Source organism: Rhipicephalus sanguineus, chromosome 7 (genome assembly GCF_013339695.2).
Source record: "Rhipicephalus sanguineus isolate Rsan-2018 chromosome 7, BIME_Rsan_1.4, whole genome shotgun sequence".
Classification (NCBI taxonomy): Eukaryota; Metazoa; Arthropoda; class Arachnida; order Ixodida; family Ixodidae; genus Rhipicephalus; species Rhipicephalus sanguineus.
In genome coordinates this window covers 142,596,552-142,610,347 of record NC_051182.1, presented here as the reverse complement: position 1 = coordinate 142,610,347, position 13,796 = coordinate 142,596,552, and the positions used below count along the sequence as shown (strand labels likewise).

Here is a 13,796-nt window from a genome sequence, read left to right as displayed (position 1 = left end):
GTTGCGAGAAGACCCCCAAGCGATGGAAGCCCTACGCGAATGACGACGTGCCCGTAGATTTATGGGAGGTGTGAACGCTTGGTTTCAGCGCGAGTTTCTGTCCCTGGGGTTTGGGCATCTGTGTCGTGTCTGTGACTGTCTGTGGTTTAACTCGAACCTCTCTGCGCAGAGAATCAACGTAGAAACAACCTAGCGTCACCTACTAAAGCCTAACAACAGCCTAGCAACAGCCTAGAAGCAACCTAGAAACAACCTAGCATCCTCTAGCTAAAGCCTAGCAACAACCTAGAAACAACGGGGTTAGACTTCATTATCGTCCATCTTCGCTGTGGCTTGCGTGACTTAGTGCAAGCTTATGTACAATAGAAATATGTTCCAAGCTATCCCAGGAGCGCGCTGTAGTCAGAAACGCCGCGTATGACGTCATACCGCCACCGTAAAATTTGTGCGAAAGCGAACGTTCGGTCAGGCGTTGCATGAGTATCGCTATTCTGCCAGTGCCGGTAGTAGGCCCGTGTGACTGCACTCTAAGAAAAAGAGAGTATGTGTTACTCTTTTTGGTGAGTACTGACTTTCCACGTATATGACTCTCCTTAGAGAGGCACTTTAATTCCATATTGAGTCACACGATTCTCCCAAGAGAGTCACGTGTCTCTTTAAAGGGGGTCATATACGTGTTACGTCAAGATTCACCAAAAAGAGTCGAAAGATATTTTTTAGAGTGTGGGGGGGGGGGCAGCTAAGCGGCTCCGCGGTTTTCACTATTTTGCCAGCATCCCTACTTCCAAAGCCTGTGTCGACAGCGACGTACCGCTCTAGGAATGCCGTCGTACGCAACGTTTCTGCTTAAGTCACGTGACTCTCCTACATGTGGCGACGACCGGAAGCTTTGCTGCTGCGCTGTTCATGGTATGGAAACAAGCAGCGGCCGTGCTTCCCCATGAGCTGCAGATTCTAGTGACACTGCTCTTTTGCTAACAATGATCGCATCCCCCGTTACGCGACAGACAGGTAGTCGACCATCGCGTCAATTGCAATGCAGGTCTTGCCGAAGAATGCGGTGACACCCTGGTGGGAGAAGCAGGCAACGTCACGAGCCCGGGATACCCGCTCCCATACCCGCACAAAAGCAGCTGCTGGACTTTAATTAACGTCGATCCTGGCCGCGTCATTGTCATGCGCTTCAAAGACTTGACGCTGGAGGAGGACGAGCTGTGCACCTTCGACTTCGTCGAGGTCTTTGACGGCCCATCAGAAGGTACGTGTGTCATGCTTGGTTTATTGAGAGTTATACACTTTGTAAAGAACTGTAGCTGCGACGCCGTTGTATGTTACTAAGAGACTAATGGTACATTCGGCTGGGTGACACCGCGCTCTGACCCGGATTGCAACAATGCAGAGCCCGCTCTTGATCAGAGCCAGAAAACGCGTGTGCGAGCCGAACGAGCAGCTGCTTGCCAGAGCAATCGGAGGCCGGGAGAGGACACACATCACCGCGTCTTGTGTTGCAAGCAGTCACCACGTGACTGCTTGCAACACAAGACGCGGTGACGTGTGTCACGTGGTGAGATGTCGGTCTCGCTAGGAGTTCAAAGTGAGAGCGCCCCAGAGCGCCCCAAGTTGGAGCGTCGTGCTCTGAAAGACCCAGCCGAATGTATTCAGCGCTCCACTACGACCAGCTGAAATGTAACGTGCGTCGCCAGAGCGCACTGGAGCACTCGAAAATGACCAGTCGAATGTTCCAATAGGTTGTGTGCTTGGTAACGGGCTTTATGGAATATGGTTTCATCGGCCGGTATTGTGACGCGGCACAGTAAGAGACAAAGAGGAGGAACGCCGAGATTCAACTCTGTAGAAGTTCGGCGCCGGTCCTCTGTGTATCTGGCTATGCCCAGTCACCATACGCATCGATAATGGTATTTTCCGAATAACCGTTGTATGCATGGCATTGCCGGAACATGGTGACTTCGTGATTGCATCGCTTCCCGATATCCCTGGACACCTTGGAGAAAGCACCTGACAAGCCCGGCTGTCACAATGCTTCATTTCGCACTAAGACAGCCCATAAAGAGCTGTTTCCTTTTCATTACAGACAAATGTGTTTTTATTTCCGCTCACGTTAAGCGATTATAGTGATTTTTCAATATCTACTGCCCCACCACCTCCAACTGATGTTTTCATGATGAGCACATAAAAAGTGATTGGATATGGCTTCAGCTACGTTTTGTTTGTCCTCTTTCTTTTATTCGAAGGCTCTCCGTCGCTCGGACGGTTCTGCATGGAATCCCAGCAACGGACCCTTAGGTCTACGACCAGCAGCGTCCTTGGTCCACTTCAAGTCCGACGACTTGACAAATAGTCGGGGTTTCCTCCTCGAATACAGAAGCGACAGCGCTGGCGTTAAGGTCAGCCATGAAGGAGGTAAACACCACGAGCAAACAAGAATCGGTCGTTGCGTGAACGAGTAGTGAACGCTCGGATCTGGCCATTCGTTCATAGACGTCTTCTTTCGTGTTTTTACCTATTTTTGTCCAAGTCTTCGTGAATTGTTTTCTTTTCTTTTCTATCTTCTTTCATCTTTCTCTTCTCTTATCTACCTTTCCTCTATTTCTACTCCCGAAGGAGTAGGCAGGTCGTGACACTGTAGCAATGGCCCACTTGCAGTAGGAGACGGGAGCGTTCTCAATGCAAGCATTATGTCCACAAGAGATGGTACGCATCTGCGTCCATCACTGGTACGGAGCAGTATGGACACATGGCAACCATTGGCAAATGCGACCAGTTCCACGTTGAGATGACAGCCAGTGTACTTCCCCCCTCACCTTACTAGGGCGCAAGAAGTCTTGCTTAGAAGGCTGCGGACCGGGGTGGACCGGCTGTCTGAGGCACATATTCGTGTTCATAGAACCTCTATGTCCTTAGAAGGGCACGCTAGAAGGAATTTGTTCCTCTGCGACTTGACGCCTAAGTTCGCTAAGCATGTAATTTCTGGCGCAATGCTTGAAACATGAAGAAAGGACAGAGAAGAGACACAGTAGCGCAAACTACCAACCGTTTATCGACGGTAAAAGTTGGAAACAGGTAAACTTCTAAGCATGCGTAGTGGCACGAAAGAGTGACGTCAAACACTGTCCTCGCAGAAGCTGTCATTAAGAGATAGAGAGGGGGGGGAAAGAGAAAGTTAAGTGAAAGGCAGGGAGGTTAAAAAGCTCCATTCAGATCCGTATAACATCAATACATATGACACATCAATTGTGTTATATGGATCTGCGTTACGCTTTTTTAATGAACAGCTTCCCTGATGACATGTCTGACGTCACTCTTTCACGCCACTGCGCATGCTTGGAAGTTTTCTGGATTCCAGCTGCCTACCTTCAACAAACATTCGGTAGTTGGCGCTCCTCTGTCATATCTCATGTTTTCAAGCATTGCGCCAGAAATAACATGTTTAGCAAAAGAAAGTACGCATTTCGGCTGCTTTTTGTTCATTCAGGTCCGCATGAGAGAGAGAGAGAGAGAGATAATTCAGGTGAGCATGTGTCCCCGTACAGGCTGTGCGGTGACATCGGGATTTGGGAACTGGTACCGTGGCCTCACCCGGCTACCCCAACAACTACCCGGCCTCGGCGCGCTGCCTGATCGACATGAAGGCTCCGCGGGAGGCCAAGGTGGCGCTGCGGTTTGTTGACTTCTCGCTCGAACCGGACGACGAATGCACCTTCGATTTTGTCGAGATTTGGGACGGACAGCAGGACGGTACGTGCACGACGGTATACTTCTTGTGGTTATGTCACACACTGGAAGGAACACAGCTCAATAGAAGACCCCGTGGACAAGGAAAGGCGACGCACACGTACAGTAAGCAGAAGCCAGCGCTTTGTGTGGCTCGCCCTTCCTTCTCCCCGTATTCTGTTGCGCTGTGCTCCTTCCGATGCTGCACCAACACGTCCAAGCTTCTACATTATGTCAGACACCAGGAAATCCAACAGGAAATCCAACAGGAAATTAGCCAAGGAAGGGCCGCTTCGCGGTCCTTACAATTTTGCCAGCATCATGCACTATACGTACAACCAGAACCAGAGTCGACATTGACGTACCGCTCTACGAATGACGACATACGTGACATTTCCGCTAAGGTCACGTGACCATCCCGCATGTGATGGGGACCGCAAGTTCCGTTATGGTGCGCTTTAGGACGTATAAACTCACAACCTTGCACACCGTCACCCTCCTCACTCTTACAAGTACTTCTTGAGGGGCTAGTCGGCGAAGCGTCATGAAAGGCAAGGCGAAAATTTGGGCAGCACGCTCGTCTTGTTGTCTCACTTTTGTGGTGTCTAAATCTGCGCCTTTCCTTTCAAGGACTCTCCCTCTTTCCTCGACTGTCGTGTTCCATGGTGCCATTTATTTGTCGCCCCGACCCTGCAGGCTGGCGATCTCTGGGGCGACTGTGCGGCGACAAAGGGGAGAACACGGAGCTGGTGTCCTCCGAGAACCGTATGCGACTCAAGTTCCACAGCGACAACTCCACCGAGTCGCGAGGCTTCGTGGCCAACTTCCAGCTCGTCTTCCCGGAAGGTAAGGTCGCGGTTAGTGCCTAGACGCGATTGTCCAGTTTCGTTTGCCCAGCTTCGTAAAGCTGGCGGCGCCTCCTCGCGAGTCCCTTATTAACACCGTTATCAAACTCGTTTCAAGCATTGCTGAGAGTGTGCCCGCCACTACGGCGTGCCTCATAATCATATCGTTGTTTTGGGACGTAAAACACCAACAATTAAAATTTTCAATGATGTACCAACCAGCCGAGTTAGGTGCACTCATTCAATATCACTTGCGCTTACAATGTATCTTCTTTTCTCACCTTTATATCTCTGTTGCACGCAGACAGTCTACCGGAAGTGGCAGCAGGCAACGCCACAGTCATGCAAAATAGGACGCTGGTTCCGGCCATTAAGCTCATGCAGGAGATTCCCGGCGACGTAGCCGTTGCCCAAGATGAGGAGGTGTTTCTAAACTGCATACCGAAGGCGCCTGGATACAACGTCACGTGGTACGAATGAGGTTTTTGTTACTGTTGCCCCGTATTAAACGCTGAAGTTTAAGACGGAATATTTTCAATCCGGGTTAGACACACACACACACACACACACACACACACACACACACACACACACACACACACACACACACACACACACACACACACACACACACACACACACACACACACACACACACACACACACACACACACACACACACACACACACACACACACAAACACACACACACACACACACACACACACACACACACACCACGCACGCACGCACGCAACGCACTCACACACCACACACACACACACACACACACACACACACAGCCTATAAATTGAAAATAAACATATGTGCCAGTTATCGCTGTATTCTGGCAACATATTCTCAAACGGACTTGTGCATGGATATATTTAGCTGTTCAAAGCTCTTCTTTGTCCTTTATCTGTCTCAAATATCTGCTCCTAGTGACGGCAGACTCAGAGCTGCTCATTCAGGTACGTTTCACGGGAATCGCACCTGGATATGGTACCTGCGAGTCACAAACGCTGCCTCAACCATCGTAACAAAACTTGAGCACTTTCTCCGTGGGTTTTTATGTGCAGGTTCAAGGACGGGCTAATGGTAAATGGTGCCGAGCCCCTGCCCGATCTGTACCTGGTTCCACCGAGCACTCTATGGATACGGCGGATGCACTCAAACCTGACAGGCAGTTACACCTGCCGAGTCATCGCCATCACTTGGAGACCACGTCTACGAGCGTAGTCGTCATGGAGGGAACGAAGCAGAGTGACGAGTGTGGCATCCGTAAGTAGACGGTACCAATGATACTATGAATGACAGCGCACACCAAGAAAGAGACAACGGATAAGTACAAGTATAATGGAATATACCACAGGACTATGTTGAATCATCGAGAAAAAGGAAGGATTTGGAGGGATACAAGCTAGGGGAGTGATATAGAGACCACAGTTTATGGTCTGTTCGAATAGTACGAATCGCAGCATGTATTAGTGCTGCACGTATAAGCAAAAAACCACGACACACACGAGAGACAAATAGGCGCCACATGCCTCTTCGTCTGTTCCGTGGTTCCTTTTCTTACATGTGTCGCGCTAATACATGCTGCTGTTATGAAACACCAACTCGCCCGAACAGCAACCCTTCTGAAAGTATTAATCGACCATCCCAGCAACAATGGCTGTCCATCAGTACAACTTCTGTAGTCTTATAAGCCTACGCCACTTCGTCGATAATCCTGATAGGTACCCTAGTGGTCGGTGTATTTAGTAGTGACCATAGGCGCGCGGAGGGGTCTGCATTAGGGGGAGCCAAGTACCACCACAGCGCCTGTAGCGGTGTTTCACTGCAGCGTGTTCCACGACCACTTGTTCAAGGAACACTGCAACGGTGTTCCACGTACAATCAACACTCGTTTCATTGCGCTACCGTACGCCTACATTCCAGTATTCCGCAAGAGTCCCAAGGACGAGGAGCTTCCCCAGGGTGAGACGATGGTCCTGCAGTGCGCCGCCCAGATCTCACTGGAGCCTGCGTCGGACGTCAAGATAGCGTGGCTACGCAACGGCCTGCCGTTCCCGACCAGCAACCGGTCCCGGGATCTGGGCAACGGGCTTGCTTACGTCAGTGACGCCGCGCCCAAGGACACTGCTGTATACACTTGCGTTGCCACTGACCGCCACAACAAGTGCAGCCTCCAGAAATCTGCTCTGTACAGGGTCATGCCCAGGATCAGTGTCGAGGAGAGTGAGTTTTTCAACCCTTGAAACACCGGGGAAGATGGAGGCTCGAAGTTGTCCCTTTGCGACCCGGAGCCGTCATTTGGAGACGCGAATTACTTTTGCAATTTCTGTTCCCTATTGGCGAGGAGGAGACCATAAACTGAAGTAATAGTAAATTAAGCATTCTTGGTGCTTAAAGTTCTTTTATATCGCTTCTGGCTGAAATATTTTGCTACACATGGTCGCTTCGGTGAAGGCAGTAACGTATTTAACGAGATGCTGGACGTCAGACAGTTCGGCAGGAATTTCAGAATATTTTTAAAGTCTTTTTAGGAATGCTCGCTGCCAGCAGTTAACTATCGTATGTTACTTGAGCGGGTCGTTGAATCCGGTTTATGAAGAAAAAATCACATGACTGAGAGTGCGATAATGATATAGTTACTTAACTTGTAATTAAAATTAATTGCTGCAGAATACACTATAATTTATTCTAACTCTTCCACTTTAAACTTGGTGTCCAGGACCTTGGCATCAAATTGTGTAAACATCACGCACTTATAGACAGTTGAACATAATGCGTGTCGCAAAGAGTTGTGCGAAGTTCTCGAATGGGGAATGTCGCTGTAGAATACGGTGTTATTCCAAGTGCGACAGGCTCGCATGATATCTTCCTTTATTGCCGGAGAGTCACATTACAGCCCAAGATTACTTCGCACTAGCCGTAAAATGGCCACTGCTTCCGTTTTAATGGCGATAAAAAGAAACAAGTGAACATGGAGAGTCGGAAGAATAAACAAGGCATTTAAACACGTAGGAAATGCCTTAACATTAACGCATCCTAAACGTGTTGCCTTTCTTGTCCCATAGTTTCGCGTTGCTACGTTAAGTTGACATGTAACAACTAGCTCAGATATTAACCTTTCTGTCGTCATACTAATTTGGTAAAATAGAACACTGTTAAAGTGGGCCAGATGACCGGCCACATAAGCATTAACACATTGCCTCTGATGTACATGCAATACCAACGTCCGGGAATCGAACTTCCTATCCCGTGATTAACGCATCGTCATTGCCACAGAACTATCCCAGCGCTTCTCTTGAGTTACGCACGTTTCCTGAGGAACCATTAACAAGTTATCACTGAAAAAGATATGCATGGTTGCCTTACTAGCTGCTGAGTACGAAATGCACTATTTCTTTTCAGTTTGTGGCAATCCTATCGTCAGCCGCGCCAACGCAATGAGGCCACCCAGACCGAAAGGCAAGATTGTTGGCGGAGAGGACACCGTGAAGGGTGCCTATCCGTGGCAGGTGAGAGGGATGATGTTCTGTCACTCCTCGGCCGGTAAATTATCAGAAGCGATGCAGGTGTCGTCGTTTCCAGATTTGTAAGGCTTTCTGATTAAAAAAGTTACAACATCTCTCACTCAAGGGAACCATGAGGGGATGCGAAGAAACATTGGGGCGCACACCAAGTTTCCGTTACATTCACTCGGAATTTCCGTTAGTGTGTGAGGTTTGTATTTAGTGTTTGTGTTATCATTACGTTGTGTTTGTGCGTTGCTTTCCGTTAGCTCCGAGTGAACGAGTGGTGCTGACGTTGACGTTACAACTCATCTGAACGGGAGCGAAGCGAGATTGACGGAAGCCAACCGAGCGCACGCGCTTATAGACACATGAAATGGGGGATGGAAAGGAGAGAGTGGGTTACAGGTTGTATTTGGCTGCGGCGCGGCTGCATCACGTGGGAGAAGAGGCTGCGCCGTGGCTGCAGCGCGGGGAAGGAGAGGAGAGAAGGCGACCGAACACCTGCGTAAAGGAGCAGAGTGGGAGAGAGGGTAGGTGCATGCGCAGTGGAGTGCGGACGCCACCACCAGCGTCGGACACAGCCCCGAGCAAAAGCTGCTTCGCATCTAAAAAAAAGAATCGCGGCATCTACGCACGAGTGGTGCGAGGACTAAGGAACCAGCGGAGCTGACGACCATCCCCTCCTCCTTTCCTTGCTTCTCACTCTAACTCCTTGTTTACACCCCCTTGCTCTCATATACTACACATGACTATACTATGCTTTACCCACTCACCTCCTCCTTTCGCTCCTAATCACCCTCACATCGGTCCTTCTCAGCCTCACTTTTTTTTCCCACCCATTGCTATACTATACTATAAATGGCTCACTTCTTGGAGGCAGTGCAAAACCACGTTAGGTGCAGAACACTTTCGAAGTGTGGCGGGGCAGCACCAGCACATCGGCTGAGAGGAATAAAAAGATGGCTTTCCCCTTCGAGTCGTCTTAAGTGAATGCATAAGGGACCCTGGAAGTTTTTGTAATTATTGCCAATTAACTCGGGCAGGTGATGTTCTGGTCGCCGTCTTTGGGGAGAGCGTTCTGCGGAGGCACTCTGCTGACCGACCGGTGGGTGCTGTCGGCGGCGCACTGCTTTCGGCACGAGTTGATCCAGCCGGCCGAAGTCGAAGCACGCCTGGGCGAGCACGACCGGCTCGAAGTCGAACCCGAGGAGGTCGTCACCAAGATCGCCGACGTCTACTTCCACCCGTAAGTGCGTCCACGCTTGGGATGCGTCGCAGTGATAATCGCAGGAATAGATTACGCGACTTAAAAGGGTGTTGAGGCGAGCTCGTTGGTGAGGATCCATTCGAATACACAGCGCTTGAGGAAACACACAGACAGAGGGCAAAGAACGAGTACGGGTGCTGACGATCATGTGCAAAGGTGAGGAGTGCGTCAGTGCCCCTTTGCTCACCCTAACAGAGAAGGAATACCGCTATCGAAGTCAATAATCGAAAGCATCTTGTTGTCTTGTCGCCGTGTCACCCATGCGCACAAGTCTATTTTCTTTCGTGGTTTCCAAGCCTCCTTTTTCCGGCCGCTTATATATGTTAACGCCCAGGAAATCCACTGTTGGCAGTCAGTGCCCTTCCTCGTTCTTTGCCCTCTGTGTACGTGTTTCCTCAAGCGCTGTGTGCTCAAATGAATAGATTACGTCGCAAGTTAGCCTCTTATGACCTTAATACAACTTGATGCTGCTTTAGTTGGTAAGCCGTCATAATAAAGCAACTAGACGCAACTTAGCACTCCCTCATTCGCGCACACATCCACACACGCATATACGTTTCGTGGGGTATGGCTTGTGGAGTATGGAAAAGAAGAGCTATGACCATAGGCGTGCGCAGGGTTCCCCATCAGGGGGGTTCATCGCAGTGCCCCCACCCTACTAATTCAATGTATGGGGCAGATTTTGCCCCCCCCCCCCTCTCTTAGGTGACCAGAAGGGCCAATGTGCGGGGCAGATATTGCGCCCCCCCCCCCCCCCCCCTGTGCGCACGCCTATGGCTATGACCTCTTCTTTCTGCTGCCCTCCTCCGCTTAGCGCTGTAGCCTATGAGTGAAGAATTACCACTAACACGCCCGTGTTGCATTGAGGGTGAGTTAACCATTAAGGCACAGTACTTTCATTATATTCTTTCGACGAGAACACTGACACAGCTTAAAAAGAAATTCAAATGTATTGTAGGTAACATAAGCGTGCGCACAGGGGGTGGGGGCAGGAGGGGGGGAGCGAGGCCCCCCCTCCTCCTAATAATTTAAGGAGGGCGCTAAGTCAGCACCGTATATTTACTTAGGCGGACCTGTTCCGTCATTGCTAGGCCACACAGGTTTTTGACGATAATGACAGCCAAGGACTCGTATTGTTGCATACCAAGAACTGTTTGCTTTCCGCCTTTACCCCAGGAATGCCGGGGACCAAATGCAGGTCGTTCGTTGTGCGAAGCACGTCATCACTTTTACTTTCATTCTGGCATCCATTGCCAACATTGTTATTGCCAACATTGTCGTTTGGACTCGTTCAAAGAGAGGGAGGAGGGAGGGTGTGCTTCGATGAACGTACTTCAAAAAACAAAACGCACCAAACGAAGCCAGGACAAGCGCTTACTCTCAACTAAGCTTTTATTGTAGATGCTGGGCATATGTAAAGGCACATCTGAACCTGCAAGAGGAAACAACTCGCAGTAAGAAAGAAGGTGAATGGAAATGTGTCGTCTAAGCCAAACAATCAAGCACTTAGGTAAAATGACAGACACGTGTCCATTTGCCTTCTTTCTTTCTGCCACTTCGTTTCCTCTTGCAGTTTCAGATGCGCGTTTATGTATGCCCGGGATACGCAATAAAACCTTAGTTGAAAGTAAGGGCTTGTCCTGTCTTCGTCTCGTCTCGTGTTCGTTTAGCGCGCTATGTTTCCTGAAGTGCGATCAACTACCAACACGCCCAAACGTCCTCCCTTCTGAAGAGCTTCGAGGAAACTTTACCCCCTTTAACAGACAACCCTGCACAAGCCTATGGTAGTTTTACCGCAAGAGTTCGCCAGCTGCTCTGCTACTGCCGTCAACCGTCAACAGCTCCGGTAACCCGGTATTCACATATGTTAAGATTGCGGTCAAAATAAACCTCTCTACTGGTCTAAGAAAAGGTCAGCGGAGCGCCACGGTCTCGTCAATTTGCAGGCAGTTCGACGCGAACACGTTCGACAACGACTTAGCGCTGCTTCTGCTCGCCGACCGGGTGAAATTCACGGACTACATCCAGCCGGCGTGCCTGGGCGACAGCGCGGCCATCGAGCGCGACCAGTTCAACTCGACGGATGGTGTGCGCAAGGGCAAGGTCACCGGATGGGGTCAGCTCGCCGAGGACGTCCACACGCTGCCCCGGTACCTGCAGGAGATCGAGCTGCCCATCGTGGACCAAGACGTCTGCCGAAACGCGACGGTGAACAAGGTATTTTCAACGCCACCATCATCATTTACAACACACAAACCGCTCCCACGGTCCACCACCACCACCACCACCAGTTCTGAAAGCTTTTCGAAAGGAATTCTTGCCACTGGACCACCGTACTTGCTAATAACACGTCTAACGTCACAATTCTCTGGCGTGTGCCGTTAGGACAGCTTCCGGTCTACGAAAGTTGTCGTGAAACGGGCTCAGACGATGCTAATGATTTTTTTTACGGCAGCGAAAAATGCAGCAGCTTAAGGCAAAGAAGAGCGCTACGGGACAAAGTCCTTGTCCTGTGGTACTTTTTGTCCTGTGTTGCCGTCTTCAGCACTGCCTAAGATAATAAACATTAACCGACTAGTCAAGTCTCACATTCTATTGATGTCGTTGACTTAGCTACGCATAGGAATTGAGTACAAGCGGTTTCTTAGCGTGTCAGTGTGCGTACTATTGGTCCAATTTGTTTTTGCTTTTCGTCTTGTTTTGCAGGTCACGGACAATATGTTCTGTGCGGGATACGCGCAGGAGATAGTGGGCGACGCCTGTCAGGGAGACAGCGGAGGTCCCTTCGTGGTGCGACGCAAGAATCGCTGGTACGTTATCGGCATTGTCAGCTGGGGCGTGGGATGCGGCCGCAGGGGGAGCTACGGGTACTACACCAGGGTCACCAACTATCACAACTGGATCAAGGAGAAAATCGTCTACTAGCAGGCGGACCTTCACTGTCCCTCCGTGCTTTGTGAGAAACGGCCGGACGCCTCTCCTGCAGCTTGAACAATGGTTTAAGCGGACAAACCCGAGTGATGGCTTCTCAAGTGGTGCAAGTAAACCAATGTTATATTTCTGCTTGTAACCGAGGAAGTCTACATCAAGCAGGAAAATGAACAAACTTCTCCGTAATAGCCGGCAATACGACACTTGTCTAGTCCAGGAGGACAACGGAGGACGTGATCCCTACCAGGCTTACTCGAATAAAACAACAACAACACAGGGTTCCTTAGAAGGCGAAAGCCATATTCTTCTGTTCCTTCTCTCTCATTCGATATAGTGATCTCAACCCCCTCCTCCTCTTTTGATGAGGCATTTGAGGCTTTCACCTTAACATAGACGCAGGACCAGTACACCGTGAATGTTCTTTTGACTGTGTTCATGAGAGTAACTTCTCTACAATTCATGTAGGAAAGCCCGCTACGGTGGTCATTTTTTAAGAATATATTGGGCAGAAACACAGTTGCTGCATTCCACAAGGAACTGCTGTGGGAACGGCTCGGCAAGTTGGAGACATTCTTGCACCGCATATGTAGGTACCTTCCGATTTGTTTCAGCAAGCAACGGCTGTCTTGTTTGACGTGGAAAAAAAGGACATGTTATTAGCAGGGGCAAGTTTCCACGTCTGTCAGCCCGAGACAATCAAATACGACGCCTGTGCAAACCAAAAAGATGCTCCATGGCTTCTCCTGAACACTTTGGAAATAAAAGGGATTCACTCATTCCGTTGTCATATTTTTGACGCAATGTGTGGCACTGCTTCATCCGTGCCTTACGAGGCGCGACTGGGTCGCACGTGCCAGCGGGCTCCGAAGACCTTACTAATTGCTGAGGTTTTACGTGCCAAAACCACGATATATAATTATGAGGCACACACTAGTGGGGGACTGCGGATTAATAGGGACCACCCGGGGTTCTTTAAGGTGCACCTAAATTTAGCCACACGAGTGTTCTTTGCATTTTGGCCCGCACTCCAAACTCTTCGCCATCCGAATAGGAAAAGAACATTAAAACAAAGTGGGGGCATGCCCGCTCCTACTGTAAGCAATAACGGGCGTAAAGCCAATCAAGATAAACGAAGAGGGGTATAAGAACTACCCAAAGCGCTAATTTAGTGGTAAAAAAGCCAATTGGTAGAAAAAAATCACAGCATATCCACGGGGTGAATGATGATGAGTGGGGCGAAGCTACGGAGGGAATCATCTGTAAACCGTGAAACTCTTCCGTGAAATGCGCCCAGTACATAATATAAAGAGTGTGAAACATCGTGTATATATTTAAACATCAAACTTTTATTGTACTGTTGGTTTACGTGGTCCCTTCATTATCACTTGTGATCGGTGAAATGCAAGGAAGAAGTCCGCTCCCGAGCGAAAGAGCGCCAAGAGCGACCGCATTCCCCGCTCGCCCTGTGCGAATTAAAGGCAAGGCTAGAGGGAAGAC

At 49.7% G+C, this 13,796-nt stretch overlaps 1 protein-coding gene across 1 annotated transcript in view; it reads left to right on the top strand.

Annotated features, from left to right (window-relative positions):
- Positions 1 to 12,590, top strand: part of LOC119400107 (uncharacterized) — a 76,448-nt gene extending 63,858 nt beyond the window's left edge. Inside the window, exons 20-28 of the mRNA XM_037667051.2 lie at positions 1,043 to 1,258; positions 2,305 to 2,405; positions 3,651 to 3,756; positions 4,429 to 4,578; positions 6,519 to 6,818; positions 7,998 to 8,104; positions 9,145 to 9,347; positions 11,315 to 11,585; positions 12,075 to 12,590. Coding sequence (XP_037522979.2) covers positions 1,043 to 1,258; positions 2,305 to 2,405; positions 3,651 to 3,756; positions 4,429 to 4,578; positions 6,519 to 6,818; positions 7,998 to 8,104; positions 9,145 to 9,347; positions 11,315 to 11,585; positions 12,075 to 12,293 — 1,673 coding nt within the window. The 3' untranslated portion in view covers positions 12,294 to 12,590. The remainder of the gene's footprint in view (positions 1 to 1,042; positions 1,259 to 2,304; positions 2,406 to 3,650; positions 3,757 to 4,428; positions 4,579 to 6,518; positions 6,819 to 7,997; positions 8,105 to 9,144; positions 9,348 to 11,314; positions 11,586 to 12,074) is intronic.
- The last annotated feature ends 1,206 nt before the right edge of the window (positions 12,591 to 13,796 follow it).